This window comes from Nymphalis io, chromosome 27, assembly GCF_905147045.1.
Source record: "Nymphalis io chromosome 27, ilAglIoxx1.1, whole genome shotgun sequence".
Taxonomy (NCBI): Eukaryota; Metazoa; Arthropoda; class Insecta; order Lepidoptera; family Nymphalidae; genus Nymphalis; species Nymphalis io.
In genome coordinates this window covers 5,876,725-5,891,866 of record NC_065914.1, presented here as the reverse complement: position 1 = coordinate 5,891,866, position 15,142 = coordinate 5,876,725, and the positions used below count along the sequence as shown (strand labels likewise).

General features: G+C 35.3%; 1 protein-coding gene across 4 annotated transcripts in view; it reads left to right on the top strand.

The window, feature by feature from the left end:
• LOC126778783 (TBC1 domain family member 4-like) overlaps positions 1 to 15,142 on the top strand; it is a 54,725-nt gene that overhangs the window by 22,240 nt on the left and 17,343 nt on the right. For 3 of the 4 annotated variants that reach the window (XM_050502433.1, XM_050502432.1, XM_050502436.1), the window contains 8 exons: positions 8,528 to 8,703; positions 9,140 to 9,239; positions 9,757 to 9,897; positions 10,277 to 10,975; positions 11,666 to 11,864; positions 12,855 to 12,977; positions 13,641 to 13,756; positions 14,364 to 14,455. In XM_050502433.1, the coding sequence (XP_050358390.1) occupies positions 8,528 to 8,703; positions 9,140 to 9,239; positions 9,757 to 9,897; positions 10,277 to 10,975; positions 11,666 to 11,864; positions 12,855 to 12,977; positions 13,641 to 13,756; positions 14,364 to 14,455 (1,646 nt within the window). Of the gene's footprint in view, positions 1 to 2,263; positions 2,341 to 8,527; positions 8,704 to 9,139; positions 9,240 to 9,756; positions 9,898 to 10,276; positions 10,976 to 11,665; positions 11,865 to 12,854; positions 12,978 to 13,640; positions 13,757 to 14,363; positions 14,456 to 15,142 lie in introns of all 4 variants that reach the window. The other variant, XM_050502435.1, reaches the window with a different exon arrangement.

Here is a 15,142-nt window from a genome sequence, read left to right as displayed (position 1 = left end):
TCTATGTTTAAGCGCTCCTTACGCTATTGTTATTTGTCCTAGCCGAATAGGAGAATAATAATACTGGATGGAGCGTATATTACGACTCGGCAACGATAGATGGCGTTGATTGAATCTGTTACATTTCTGAATCGCGCTATCTAGATTCGCTACTGAGTATACATAGCGTGGAGGTATTATCATAGTGTTCAAATAATTCTTAGTTGTGTGAACAGTGAAATGTTCTTTCTTTGTTTATTTACCATTTGATACCCGAAATTAATTCGGCGTGAATATTGGAGTTCAATATTTTCATTTACATAAAAGTTAAAAATATTGGAGTTAACTCGACTGCCCTTGAATCAATTATAATACTGAGATGGGATGGCATACAAGAAACTAGGTTAGATGTAAATAAAGTCCGCAGCGTGTCCCTTTGAAAAAAAAATATTGTAGCAAATTTTCACAAACATAGGCCGTTTCACGAGGTATATGACAAGTTATATTACGTTCGGTTCACTGGTTCAGTTTTGATGAGATAACGAACGGACGGTCTTATTAATGTAAATGACAGATTAAACATCGTCTAGTTTAGTAGGTAACCGTGACGTAAATACAAACCATTATTAACTTTCATCGAATCCATAGAAGACACAATCAAAGCAAGTTAAGTTGGGTGCGTGTACTTTGTGGGGTGGTATCAGTAGCTCTGTTCACAGCACACAACCAAAGCCCTGTTCACCGCTAATATTTAAAAAAAAATTAATACACGTGAATCATTAAACTTTAATAAAATGAATAATAATTTCAAGTAAATACTTGCTTTAGTTATTTCAAGGTATCGTTTAGTCTATTTAATCAAAATCGGTTGAGTCTATCAAAAATTATAGCTACTTAAAATTCATGTACATATTTGTTTACCGCTAATTCGAAACATATATGTAATTTGTTTTTTATTATATAATGTATAAGATAAAAAGCAATGTTTTCTTTTGTTAATATTTTCAGGTATTAGGAGTTTTATGATACCGTTTAATAAAAATTTAATACTATAAAAAGCTAGTTCGCATTAAAGTTATGTTGAAAAAACATTTAAAACATTTTTTAATATAAACAGCCTTTACGTGTCCCACTGCTGGGCAAAGGCATCCTCTCCTATTGAGACAGTTTCGAGCTTATTTCACTGTACAATGCAGTTTGGTGTAAACATATGTGGTGGGTTCTCATCCGATATATGAAGGTTACCTTACAATGTTTTCCTTCAAGCACGAAATGAATTATAAACACGAATAAAGCATATAAAAATTCAGTGGTTTGAAACTCATCTTCTTTTAAAATTTACTTTCAAACCACTGAAACCATCTCGATTCTAATATTTTGTAATTATAAAACTATAACAAAAATTGATTTCTAAATATTCTATATTGTAAAACAAAGTACCTTGTCTTGTGAAATCGACGTGAGAAACGAAACCGCATGTAAATGCTATGTTACATGACAATGCCAGAATTTCCCAACATCGGCCATCTTCATGATAGTCCAGGCAAATTGCCAGAGATTTGTCCTTGCCCCTGACGTGAGATGAACACGATTCAAACACGTGGACCATATAACCAGTATTATATCAAACTAGAAATACAGAACACCATTCATTACAAAAGAATAAATGTATGTTATTAGTGAATAATTTATAGTATAATTAATCTGAAGTGTTTGTTTGCTTGAACGCGTTTACCTCTGAAATTACGAGTTGTGTTAGAAAAAAATATGCATTTGATATCGCAAATCTTGAAGAATGTGGAAGGCATTTTATCATCAGGCTGTGGACCCAAGCGACGGTGCGCAGTAACGCAGGCGCTGTAGTGCGATTCTGTATGAACTAACTTGATCAACCGTGAAATTTTGACAACCGGCTTATTGTGATATACAATTTTGATGCGTTTATTCTTAAAATCTTATGATTACAATGATCAATGTCGCATATCACCTTCTGATATTTCACGACGGTTTTCTGCGGTGTTTCTCGAGTTTAATACAGAATAGCCTTACATATAGTAATTGAGAAACGGATGTAATTCATAATGTTTACATAAGTACCACTATTTATATCATAGAGATTATTGGGTAATTTACTAAAACAAAAACTTTTTTTATATTCATCTCGTGTTCGGCGGTGCAGGAATCGATACGCATATCCGGCATTGCAGTAATATGCTCAATTAAAGAAAGGTCTTAACTCAGCTGAACGATATCTTGGAAAATGCATTTTATACATATTTTACAGAGAGCAGAAAGATGCATCCACAAAGGCCATTTTTTGGTTCCCACTCCGATACGTCGGCTATAAATATGAAACACTTGGTAAGACATTGTTTTATGTACCGAACGAATTAACCCCCGTGTGAAAGCTTTCCGATAACTCGTAGATCGAGAATATAACCTTTTCTTAGTATGATGAAAATAATATATTAGAATATTCTAATTTGTAACCCTCTGCTCTGATCGATGAACGATTTGATAGCTCACCGATAAAATCTGGATAGCAAAACCAATATGTAAAAATAACTCTATACAAGGAGACAAGACAAATAAACATCTTTGACCTTAAACTGACATCGCATAATTGGCCGTGATCAGTATTATCTGTGGTATTCTTTATGGATTCGTGAAAATTATCGCTTTTTTTAAAGTTGTCAACGAAACGAATGTTTGTTAAGTGGAATCGTGGTGTGTTATAAATAAATATATATGAATCAAAAACTGTTTGTAGTGCATAATATATTAAAGCTTTTTTAATCGCATGGAATATGTAAATCTAAGGCTTGTTCATTTCTTCATCTGCCATTAGAATATATTATAGACATTTTTTCGTCAAAGCATCGAATACCATCATTATGAAGCGTGAGTGAAACAGCCGTTACCGGAAGTTTGTGGCCTGTTCGTCGATAAGGGCCCTGAGATTATCTCGCTCTGAAACTATCTAGTACCACGTATATTGACGAGGTGTTTGGTAGGTACTTGCTATTCGCGCCGCAGTTCGTGGGTTCGATTCCCACCAGGATAGATGTTTGTGTGTATAAACATGTTCCCTGAGTCTGAGTGTAATTATTTATATAAGTATGTATTTACAAAAGAAAAGTAGTATATGTAGTATATCAGTTGTCTGGTTTCTATAGTACGAGCTCTGTTTAGTTTGGGATCAGATGGCCGTGTGTGAATAATGTCCCAGGATATTTTTATTACTATATTATTATGTCTGAAATTCACCCTCTGTTTGTAAGATCTACATCCCCTTATTAATGTTTAAAGTTGACGAGCCGGTTGGCGTGGTTGGTGGATGCTTGCCTTTCACGCCAAAGGTTGTGGGTTCGATTCCCACCCAGGACAGATATTTGTGTGCATGAACATATCTGTTTGTCCTGAGTCTGGTTGTAATTATCTATATGTATAAGTATGTATTTACAAAAGAAAAATAGTATATGTAGTATATCAGTTGTCTGGTTTCCATAGCACAAGCTCTGTATAAGCTTAATTTGGGAGCAGATGGCCGTGTGTGAAAAATGTCCTAGGATATTATTATTATTAAAGTTTTATTAATAATATATACTAAAAGCGAAAACGTCAATAGTGCAATGTTTAACGGGCAGCAAGCAAAGTAAAAGTCGCAGTCGTTGCTCACGGCTTGGGCTATTCCCACTCCTAACAAGCATTACGCTTAATTGGAGGGGTAAATTGGAATATTAGTAATTCCTTAAAAATCGGCATTGCTAGTATTTTTTTTTAAATATTATTCTAAATGAAATAATATAGATCTATTTTTCTATATAAAATAGCTAGATGGACGGACAGCTAGGTCAACTGATAGTCACCCACAGACATTCACGCTATAAGAAATATTGACCATTCCTAACATCTGCAATGCGCAACCAACATGGGAACTAAGATGTTATGTCCGCTGTGCCTGTAATTACACTGGCTCACTCACCCTTCAAACCGGAACACAATATTAAGTATTCCTTGCACATAGCTCTACCACCAAACAAAGCTATTCTACCAAAAGATTAACGTGTTCAAATTAAAATATAGCAAAGCTTAAATAATAATATATGTATATATGTTTGTATCGATAGTTAAAACGACATCGATTTCATTATATGACAAAATAACATTGTAACCTTAATTCTAATTATTCAAATACATTCAACAAGCTCACTACCCTTGGAACTTGACTTTTAAATTGGGTCAAATAGTACCGTAATATTACGAGAGCCTTGATGGAAATTGTTTTTATCAATGGGTTAATGGATGGTATTTGCAAATTAATTTGTTTATCCTTTTCAACGCCACATTGTGCTGTGCTGTGCATTTTCTGTTCCTTCCATTTACATATGTCGTTCTACCGTTAATTATGTATTATAATAATATTCTCGCGATTCTGTCAAAATTTAAAATCTTGAGTTGAAATAAATTTAAATTTTTTTAGGACTTTATGTTCATAATTATTATAGTCAAAGTCGCATATCACTTTTTGACATTTCACGTTTGTAATCTGCGATTAGTATCGTGTTTAATATTAAATTTGGGCTCTGTGCAGTCTGGGTAACACCCACTCATCAGATATTCTACCGCCAAACAGCAATAACTAGTATTGTTGTGTTCCGGTTTGAAGGGTGAGTGAGCCAGTGTGACTACAGGCATGAGTGAAATGTATTAGTACTCAAGACTGTGTCGCATTGGCGATGTAATGTTTAAAATTTCTTTCAAAGCCAATGTGATGCGGTGAAGCCAAAGCGGTGATGACCACTTTACAGACTTATTGTCCGCCCATCTTTCTATTATATACATAAAAAAATCTTTGTTCTTAAAGGTTAGTTTTTTAGCTCTAAATTAACATAAAATTATCTAATCTATTGATAAATATTTGATAAAATAATAAACCCATGAAATCTTAAATACCCTAAAAAAACGATGTGGTATGTTTTTTATTAAATATTCATTCAATTAAAACAAAACAAAACGATGACATTTAAAATAGTAATTAGTTAGTATTACGTTTTTATTACATAAGGAAAATATTACCAGTTTCCTATAACGCATAAACTATCTTGAGCTTGTAAATTAATTATATATATATATTTTATTTAATTTTAGTATACATTGGCAACGAATTTATTTAAGTGAATATTTACATAAATGTAAAAAACAGCCGAGATGGCCCAGTACGCGTGAATCTTAACCGATGATCGTGGGTTCAAACCCGGGCAAGTTGTTATTATAATTCATCTCGTGTTTTACGGTGAAGGGAACCATCGCGAAGAAACCTGCATGTGTCCAATTTCACTGAAATTCTGCCACATGTGTATTCCACCAACCCGCATTAGAGTTGTGTGGTGGAATAAGCTCCAAAACTTCACCTCAAAAAGGGAGAGGAGGCCTTAGCCTACCGGTGGGACATTCACAGGCTGTTACCATTACATAAATGTACCATGACGTTCATTTATATAGCAAAGGCTATATAGTAACATCAGTAACGATAAATAAATAACTTTGATATTGAATTGAGTCGATACCATTGGTCAAAAATGTTGTCGGTGCTTTGGAAACAAATTAAATCGGATAAAATTATTTAAGTGCAATATTATTGTATTAAATTTAAAGATACATTAATCAAGAACTGTTTATAGTGCATAACATAGCAGAGCTTTTAGCAATACGCCGGGAATATGTTAATTTAAGGTTTATATCTATTTTTTCTTCTATTGAAAAGGGCTTTAGTAGCAATGTTTAATGTTTGCTTGAACCAGTTTAGCAGTAAATCAAATAAATATGATAAATATCGCTACGTGTCGAAATAAATGCATTTGTCTAAGTCCGCAGATGCCGCCCAAACCGGTAGTATCAGGTACATAGTACTAATGTTGCGTACGCGTTATTGTGAAGTGATCGTAGTTTTAGAAAGTCAAGAGGGCATATTATTTAACTAACTGGTGCCCTTGATATCCCGTGAATGTCGGTTTAAATCCGGTATATTTAAAACTAGCGGTCCACAATTATCTCCGCAGATTTTACTTGTGGTAGGGCTTTGTGCAAGCTCGTCTGTGTAGGTACCACCCACTCATCAGATATTCTACCGCAAAACAGCAGTACTTGGTATTGTTGTGTTCCGGTTTGAAGCGTGAGTGAGCCACTGTAATTACAGGCACAAGGGACATAACATCTTAGTTCCCAAGGTTGGTGGCGCATTGGCGCTGTAAGCGATGGTTAACATTTCTTACAACGCCAATGTCTACGGACGTTGGTGACCACTTAACATCGGGTGGCCCATATGCTCGGCCGCCTGCCTATACTATATAAAAAATAAGATATTTTATAGGAATTTTTCGATACCTTGAGTTACATTATTGTGATTTGCCTAGTGATCAATTTTTTTTTAAATAAAATACAGTCTTATGTTACGAGCTAATTATGAAGCTTTCTATAAGTAAAAGAATTTTAAAATCGGTTTAATTGTTTTTGAATTTATCCATTTCAAACAAACATACAAAAAAAACAAATTTTATTACTTTATAATGCTTATAGAACGAAAGATTATTTATAAACCGATTTTAATGAAACGCCTAAATGTTGCTCCAAGCTGAGCTTAATCTATTTTGTAGTTTCGGAGATTTGCGTGTACAAAGAGACAGACAATCACAGCACAGGAAAATCTTTTAGACGGCGTTTTTTTGCTTTAAATTTGTAATGTGTATTTTGTACTTTTTATTTTAATTTTGTATTTTATAAAAATGTCTGTACATAAAATAAATTATGATGATAATTATTTAAAATAGTGTAAAAAAATTAAAAATCAGTAAAAAAATAAAAAAAGAGAGACATACAAAAATTAAAATAAATGTTACATCCTGTTCTGTTACTCTTTTATTATCAAACACGGTTTTTACTGGTTTACTATATGTATATATTGAATAAATTAAATGAATATATTTTTGTTATAAAGCTTTGTTACATACAACATTTGTTTAAACACAAAAACGTATAAAATCATATTTATTTTTCTTGATGTGTATAATAATAACTAAGATGAAGAGTGCAGTAAAATCCTTTTGCTAAACATTTTCTTAATACGCAACGAAACGCAGGAACAATTCTTTTAATCGACAACGACAAGTTCCCGATTCAATTTCAATCCAACTTTGACTATTCGAATCAAAATTGATTCGATATGATGTTAACATATACCGTTATTTGAAAACTAAACTTAATTGTTAACTTTAAGTCAACAGTCAATATTAACATTTAAGAATAGGAAAACGGATAAACAGCAACGATTACGCTTCGATTTGATTGCGATGAAGTGACAATTTCTTAGCAGAATTTGCCCCCCGGTCTCCGTCAAATGTCAAGGCTCCATGTATTGTTGAATGTCGTAAATAAGTAAGAACATTGCCCTTTACTTTACTGAAATAATTAGTATTCTCTTAAAGTTAAGTGTCTGCTCACGATAATATTTACATTATCTTAACAATGCAAATCAGAATTTACAATTTGAAATATAATTACGTTTTACAATAAGTCGCAAAATATTCAAAATTTATAAGTAATAATTTATTAAATACAAAAATAATTTCAAGTATCAAAATTGCAAGGGTATCATTCGTCAGTGAAACGTCCTTGTAAGCCTCGAGCCGCGACAAGGGACGCACCGCGTCATTGGGTGCGAATTTCTCTTACGATAATATTCTTTATTTTTTGGTGATTTGTGCGATAAAAATTATTTTGACATACTATATTAAAAGGGTAATTAAACATTGTTACCATAGACTTGTTAATTAAAATTCATTTTAGATCACGTGTATATACGCAATAGTAACTATGAGTTGTATTCGTTATAGATATACGATATCGAGATGTGTGATTACTTGATACTTGATATAATTATTTTACATAAATATTTTACTGTCGTTGAATAGTTATATATGTTTAGATGCCAATAATTTGAAATGTCTATATGTATATATATGATACAAAAATAGAATCGTAACCGTAACCGTAACAGCCTGTGAATGTCCCACTGCTGGGCTAAAGGCCTCCTCTACTCTTTTTCTGAGGAGAAGGTGTGGAGCTTATTCCACCACACTGCTCCAATGTGGATTGGTGGAATACACATGTGGCAGAATTTCAGTTGAATTTGACACATGCAAGTTTCCTCACGATGTTTTCCTTCACCGTAAAGCACGAGATGTATTGTAATCACAAATTAAGCACATGATAATTCAGTAGCGCTTGCCCGGGTTTGAACCCACGATCATCGGTTCAGATTCACGCAAAACAGTATTTTTTTTGTTTCTTAGAGGAAACGTTTGAAAGGTACCCGATTCTGTGGGGTGAACGGGTAATGTGGGATTCTTAACATATCTTTTGAATTTTGCCATTTTGGTCTGAGTTTCTCAGCGACTAAAATAGAAGCCCTCATTGTATTTTCTTACATACAGTCGTCACCCCTCTTTTATCTTATACATCTAATATTTTCAATATTTTTTCTTTCCAGGTCACCGATCTCTTCAGTCAGATGCGGGAGCCTTCCCCAGGGGCTCCAAGCCCCAAGGGCTCCACCGTATCACTGAATGTCACCAGAAATGCGGGCTTCCAGCAACAGAATGGCGCTGAACATCTGCCTTGGAGTAACCCTGGGATGTCCTTATCTAGCAACTGTAGTTCTAATTTGTAAGTTACTGAAATAATTAACAAGGATACAAATTCAGGGTCCCGAGATTCAACATCGACCAATTATGTCATTGGGAATCAAAGTTTTTTATCCTGATATTTTCTGACCTTGGAACACGTTATACTGGTCAGAAGTGAGATGACAAAATACAAGCAAGAACCACCGAGTCAGTCCTGTCCTTAATCCTTAGTAATATTATACATGCGTAAGTGTATTAGAGATTAGGGAACCGTATGATGGTGTATTATTTGTCTGTTTGTGTGTCTGTGTTATCAATCTATGATAATCCACTTGTTTAATAAAAGTTTTGCTGTAAATTGGTATAAAAATTTCATTAATATAAAGTAAGGTATATAGAATAGAATATGCTTTATTGTACACTAAAAGAGATATATATATATATGTGTGTATATTATTTAATGTATTTTTTTCCAGAACCAACGAATCTTCAATACTAGTTCGTACGGTTAGCAATGCATCGGCCTTGACGTCGTTATGTGCTGATCTATCCCCGTCAGATTCTCATTTCTTCGAGGTAAATAATGTTATATACTTTAATTTTTACGATATCAAAATTTAACGAATGACATGAATGTATGTGAATACCAGGAACATGCCAGATCACGTCAATATTGGCAATATATGAAGGTACAAAGTCCATCGACCTCAATGACCGATCGAGGCAAATATAACGTCAGATGTTTTTTGGATTGTATTGTCAGGTTTACTTATCGAATAACAACAATTTTGTTTTTATAAAAAGCTATTTTAATTTTTTTCCACTGCCTGATTGGTTTTGTGCTTTGTTTAAAAAAAAGAATAATGGCGGGTAACTTGGAAAATGGCCGGATTCGAGTCTGGTAGGACAATCGATCGGTGCAGATATAATTGAAATTGTACAGTAGAAATCAATTTATCTTTAAATTAAGTCACCGTTGTACTAAATGAAGTGCTTATATCGCCATCCTGGTGTTTTTTTGGAGAAGGGGTTATTACATATTGTTTTTATTCTATTTTTTTTTTAATTTTGTTTACTTTTTGTCGTATTTCAGGTTCTGTATATTGGTAAAGTACGCATATCGCAGAGGAAAGTCCCTGAATCGTTAATCGATGATGCATTACAAAAGTTTACTCAGCATGAAGCGGAAAAAATAAAAAATAATAGGCGGCACAGCTTACTGTCTTCCACCGGGGTAAATTTCTAGAAACATCTATTTTTTTTATGCTATAAATGATTAACATTAATTCCGTAACAGCCTGTGAATGTCCCACTGCTGGGCTAAAGGCCTCCTCTCCTCTTTTTGAGGAGAAGGTTTGGAGCTTATTCTACCACGCTATCCAATGCGGGTTGGTAGAATTCACATGTGGCAGAATTTCGGTGAAATTAGACACATGCAGGTTTCCTCACGATGTTTTCCTTCACTTAGATGAATTATAATCACAAATTAAGCACATGAGAATTCAGTGGTGCTTGCCCGGGTTTGAACCCACGATCATCGGTTAAGATTCACGCGTTCTTACCACAGGGCCATCTCGGCTTTTTTTTTTAATTATATGCTAATTATTTTATAGGCTTCTCAAGATAGCATAGATTCTGATATGAAGAGTTCACCGGAGCGTGCGATGGAACAGTTTAGACACAACAATTTAATCCCAAGTACCACACCCTTAGAACCGGATAAATCCATGACTTGGAAAAGCGCTGAGAACTTACAAAAACCTGAAAATACAGAAATCGACAAAGAATTTGACGTATTTACCAAAGAGCGAGTTGAAAAGAACATCAAGCAACCAGTACCTTTAGAACCTACAGTGTTAGTGATAAACGTACCTAAAAACAACTTGGGAACTGTTGAGGAAGACGAAGAAAAACACGATGATGGTCATACACTAACAACATCACACACAAGTAAAATTGAACCTAAAGATGCCTTAATTCCTAATGCTGTTAAGGCTAAAAATCCTTTAAAAGATAAATCAGATCAGACAAATAAACAATCAGTCGTGGATCCATTACTTCATGTGCCTATGGAAGTTAAAAATATTGAACCACAAACCGACGAAAAATTAGGGGCATCAATGGAAAATAAAACAAATTTAAATTTCGGAGAACTACAAAGAAAACCGAAAGAGACTTACGAGGAGAAGAAGAGAATGATGTCAGACGTGAAACCTTATTTAAGAGATAGGTCAGCGTCGATTGGCACATTAAATTTAAAAACACCTTTGGCTCATTTGATTGGTGAACAAAATCGGACAATGCTCTTTCAGGTAATTAAATTGTATTCAAATATATGTTGTGCCGAGTTTGGCGGTGTTGACCGCTTGTCATCACGAGACTTTAGCACTGTAAGAAATATTCACCATGAGTATTCCTGTTTGACGGTCGAATATATGATGCCTTAGTATCCAGACACTAAGGCATCATTTATTGCAGGACAGGTCTGCCTCGTTGGTCTAGTGGCTTGATGTAAGGCCGCAGACCCGGAGATCCTGGGTTCAATTCCCAGGTCGGGCCAATAAAAAGTTATTGGGTTTTCTGTCAGAAAATTCTCAGTAGCAGCCCGGAGTTTGGAAGTTGGAAGAGTGTACATTCCCGTGCCTAGGAAAGCATGTAAAGCCGTTGGTCCTGTGTCTGAACTCCGGTCGTGTCGGTTTGCCGTCCCACCGGATTATGAGACTGAGGGAAGAGAGAGTGCACCTGTGTTTGCGCACACACTTGTGCACTATAATATCTCCTGCGCAGTTGGCTAATCTCTCTTGAGATTGGCCGCCGTGTCAGAAATCGGTCTGGAGGACATTATTATTATTATTATTATCCAGACAAACTTACACTAAGCACTATCATCAAGTAAATACTTAATACATATTAATAATACCTTGTCTTCCCTGGATGTCTTGAAGATTAACCTGCTCCCCTCCATATACTCCCTGAAACTTTTTATAATATATATTCAACAGGTTGGTCGTTCAGAACTACGTCTGATAAGCCCCGACAGGAAACAGATTCTTTTACACCGATCCTTCAAGGACGTCGCCAGCTGCGTCCTCGGTAGAAGCAACAAGGAACACTTCGGCTTCGTGTGTCGGGAGACTAATGACTACGCGTGCTATGTGTTCAAGTGTGAGAGTGATTCCGTTGCTACTGAAGTTGTTAATGGTGAGAATATTATTTATATTTAACTATATGAGTAAAAAAAAGTCGTGATGGCCTAGTGGTTAGAACGCGTGAATTTTAACCGATGATCGTGGGTTCTAACCCGGGCAAGCACCACTGAATTTTCATGTGCTTAATTTGTGTTTATAATTCATCTCGTGCTTGGTGGTGAAGGAAAACATCGTGAGGAAACCTGCATGTGTCTGAGTTTATTGAAATTCTGACACATGTGTATTCTACAACCCGCATTGGAGCAGCGTAATGGCATAAGCTCCAAACCTTCTCCTCAAAAGGGAGAGGAGGCCTTAGCCCAGCAGTGGGACATTAACAGGCTGTTACTGTTACTGTAAAAGCGAAATACCACTTATCACGAGATCTCCTAAACTATTCGCCCGATTGACTTTAAATTTGTCACAGTTACTCCTTACTTTACTCCTACTACTCCACGATGTAGACGTTCACTAAACATTTTTCTTGCGAAGCGACATGCGAAGCCAAGGCGATTAGCTAGTATTATATATAGATGTCCCAAAATTCAACGAATACTATATATCATAAAAAAAAAATGGTATTATACTTTTTATATTGTTATATATAGGCATGAAGTGGTATTTTAGATTATACTGGCGGTAGAGCTTTGTGGAAGCTCGTCTGGTTAGGTACCACCCATTCATCAGATATTCTACCGCAAAACAGCAGTACTTGATATTGTTGTGTTCCGGTTTGAAGAGTGAGTGAGCCAGTGTAAAGGCACAAGGGACATAACATCTTAGTTCCCAAGGTTGGTGGCGCATTTGCGCTGTAAGAGATGGTTAACATTTCTTACAATGCCAATGTCTCTGGGCGCTGGTGACCACTTACCATCAGGTGGCCCATATGCTCGTCCGCTTATTCTAAAAAAAAAAGTTGTTATATTTTCGGACATAGACTTATTCGTTACCTTTGTTTAAATTAATTATATGTTTGAAATGTTAAAGTTCGTTTTTTTTATAGCGATTAAACAAGCGTTTGTGGCGCACGCAGATCTCATAAAGAAGTCCAGGGATAAATCACCGAATATGACGTGCGAACATTGCCCCATGCTGTGGTACCACAGACTGTGCCACGATATCGAAGGTAGGGAAATGTATTTTGTCATAAATAGGATTTCAGATTTTTCTAAATTAAAATTGATTGATCGGGCATTTCTGTTTTCTATATCATATATTTTGACGAGCCGGTTGGCGTGGTTGGTAGAACACTTGCCTTTCACGCCGAAGGTTGTGGGTTCGATTCCCACCCAGGACAGACATTTGTGTGCATGAACATGTCTGTTTGTCCTGAGTCTGGGTGTAATTATCTATATAAGTATGTATTTACAAAATGAAAAGTAGTATATGTAGTATATCAGTTGTCTGGTTTCCATAGCACAAGCTTTGTACAAGCTTAATTTGGGATCAGATGGCCGTGTGTGAAAAATGTCCCAGGATATTATATTATATTATTATTATATTATATATTTATTTGTTTATTTTAGTGTACATTATTGCTTTTTATTTATAAAACTTGTTTTAAATAATATTAAGTATTTTGATTAAATTTTGTTCAAATATGCTAAAATACAGAAAGGTTTTGTTGACAATTTATTGGTATATAAATTAGGATAATATATTAGTTATTTATTAAAGTATGATATATTTTTTATCATATACAAAACTGCTTAAAACTTAAAAAAAGGAGTACTACAAGGACCTTCACTGGGACATGTTTCTTAATAAGTATATACCAATGGTTTATTAGGTATGAACGAAAAGAAGATACACGCTTTCATACTACGTCGCATTGAACAGCTACCTGATGATGAACAAGAGGTCATCATCACAAAATACCAAGGTGGAACTAATCATATGTACGAGGTTAGTGTTTGTTATATTTACTAGCACAGAAGTATTTTTAAATAAAAATAAAGAGAGAAAAATTTCTATCAAATTGTTTTCTTGCCGGTTCTTTTCGGTAGAATCTTGATGGGGAACTGGTAGTAGCTTTTCATTGATTTAATCTTGAAGCCGAGATGGCCCAGTGGTTAGATTGTGTGAATCTTAACCGATGATCGCAGATTCAAACTCGGGCAAGAACCACTGAATTTTCATGTGACGAGTGAAGGAAAAAATCGTCAGTAATTCTGCATGTGTCTAATTCCACTGTAATTCTGCCACATGTGTATTCCACAAACTCATCATTATAGTATTGGAGCAGTCATGTGGAATGAGCTCAAAAACCCTTCTCTTCAAAAAAATGAGGCCTTAGCCCAGCAGTGGGACATTCACAGACCAAAAGTGCTCATGGTTTTCCACAAACCCAAATTGGATCAGCGTGGTGGAATAAGCTCAAACAACCTTCTCTTGAAAAAAGGAGAAAAGACCATAGCCCAGCAGTGGGACATTTACAGGCTATTACTAACCAAAAGTGCTCATGAGAAGCTTGACTAAAAAACTTTAATAGAGAATATTTTTACTGTGATAGGTCAGCGAACACAACGCGTTCCTAATGATGCTTCTCCGAGCGCATTGTGAAGCAAAACAGCAAAGACATGTGCACGATACGGCTGAAAATAGGTGAATATTTACTACTACTAACTACATATCCAATATATATATCTAAGTCAAGATGGCCTGGTGGTTAGAACGCGTGAATCTTAACCGATGATCGTGAGTTCAAACCCGGGCAAGTCCCACTGAATTTTCATGTGCTTAATTTGTGTTTATAATTCATCTCGTGCTTGGTGGTGAAGTAAAACATAGTGAGGAAACCTGCATGTGTCTAATTTCATTGAAATTATGCCACACGTGTATTCTACTTATTCGCATTGTAGCAGCGTGGTGGAATAAGCTCTACACCTACTCCTCAAAAAGGGAGAGGAGGCCTTAGCCCAGCAGTGGGACATTAACAGGTTGTTACTGTAACTACATATCCATCAGTTAGTGTACTACCTGAATTCTATTTTAAAAGAAGAGTGTATCAGTGTAATTTATCACGACACAAGTTACATCACTGTTGGATCCAATGATTATAAATATAATAATGTCCTCCAGACCCGACATGGGAATTGAATCCAGGACCTCCGGATCTGCGGCCTTACATCACGCCACTAGACCAACGAGGCAGTCAATGATTATAATTCTTTCAGTACAAATGATGAGCAATATTATAAAGATCTCTATGAAATCTTCTTTGAAATTTTCTTGACCAAGATTTAAAGACCATGATCGATTGACTCTAATTATTTTTGGTAGAGAGTTGGT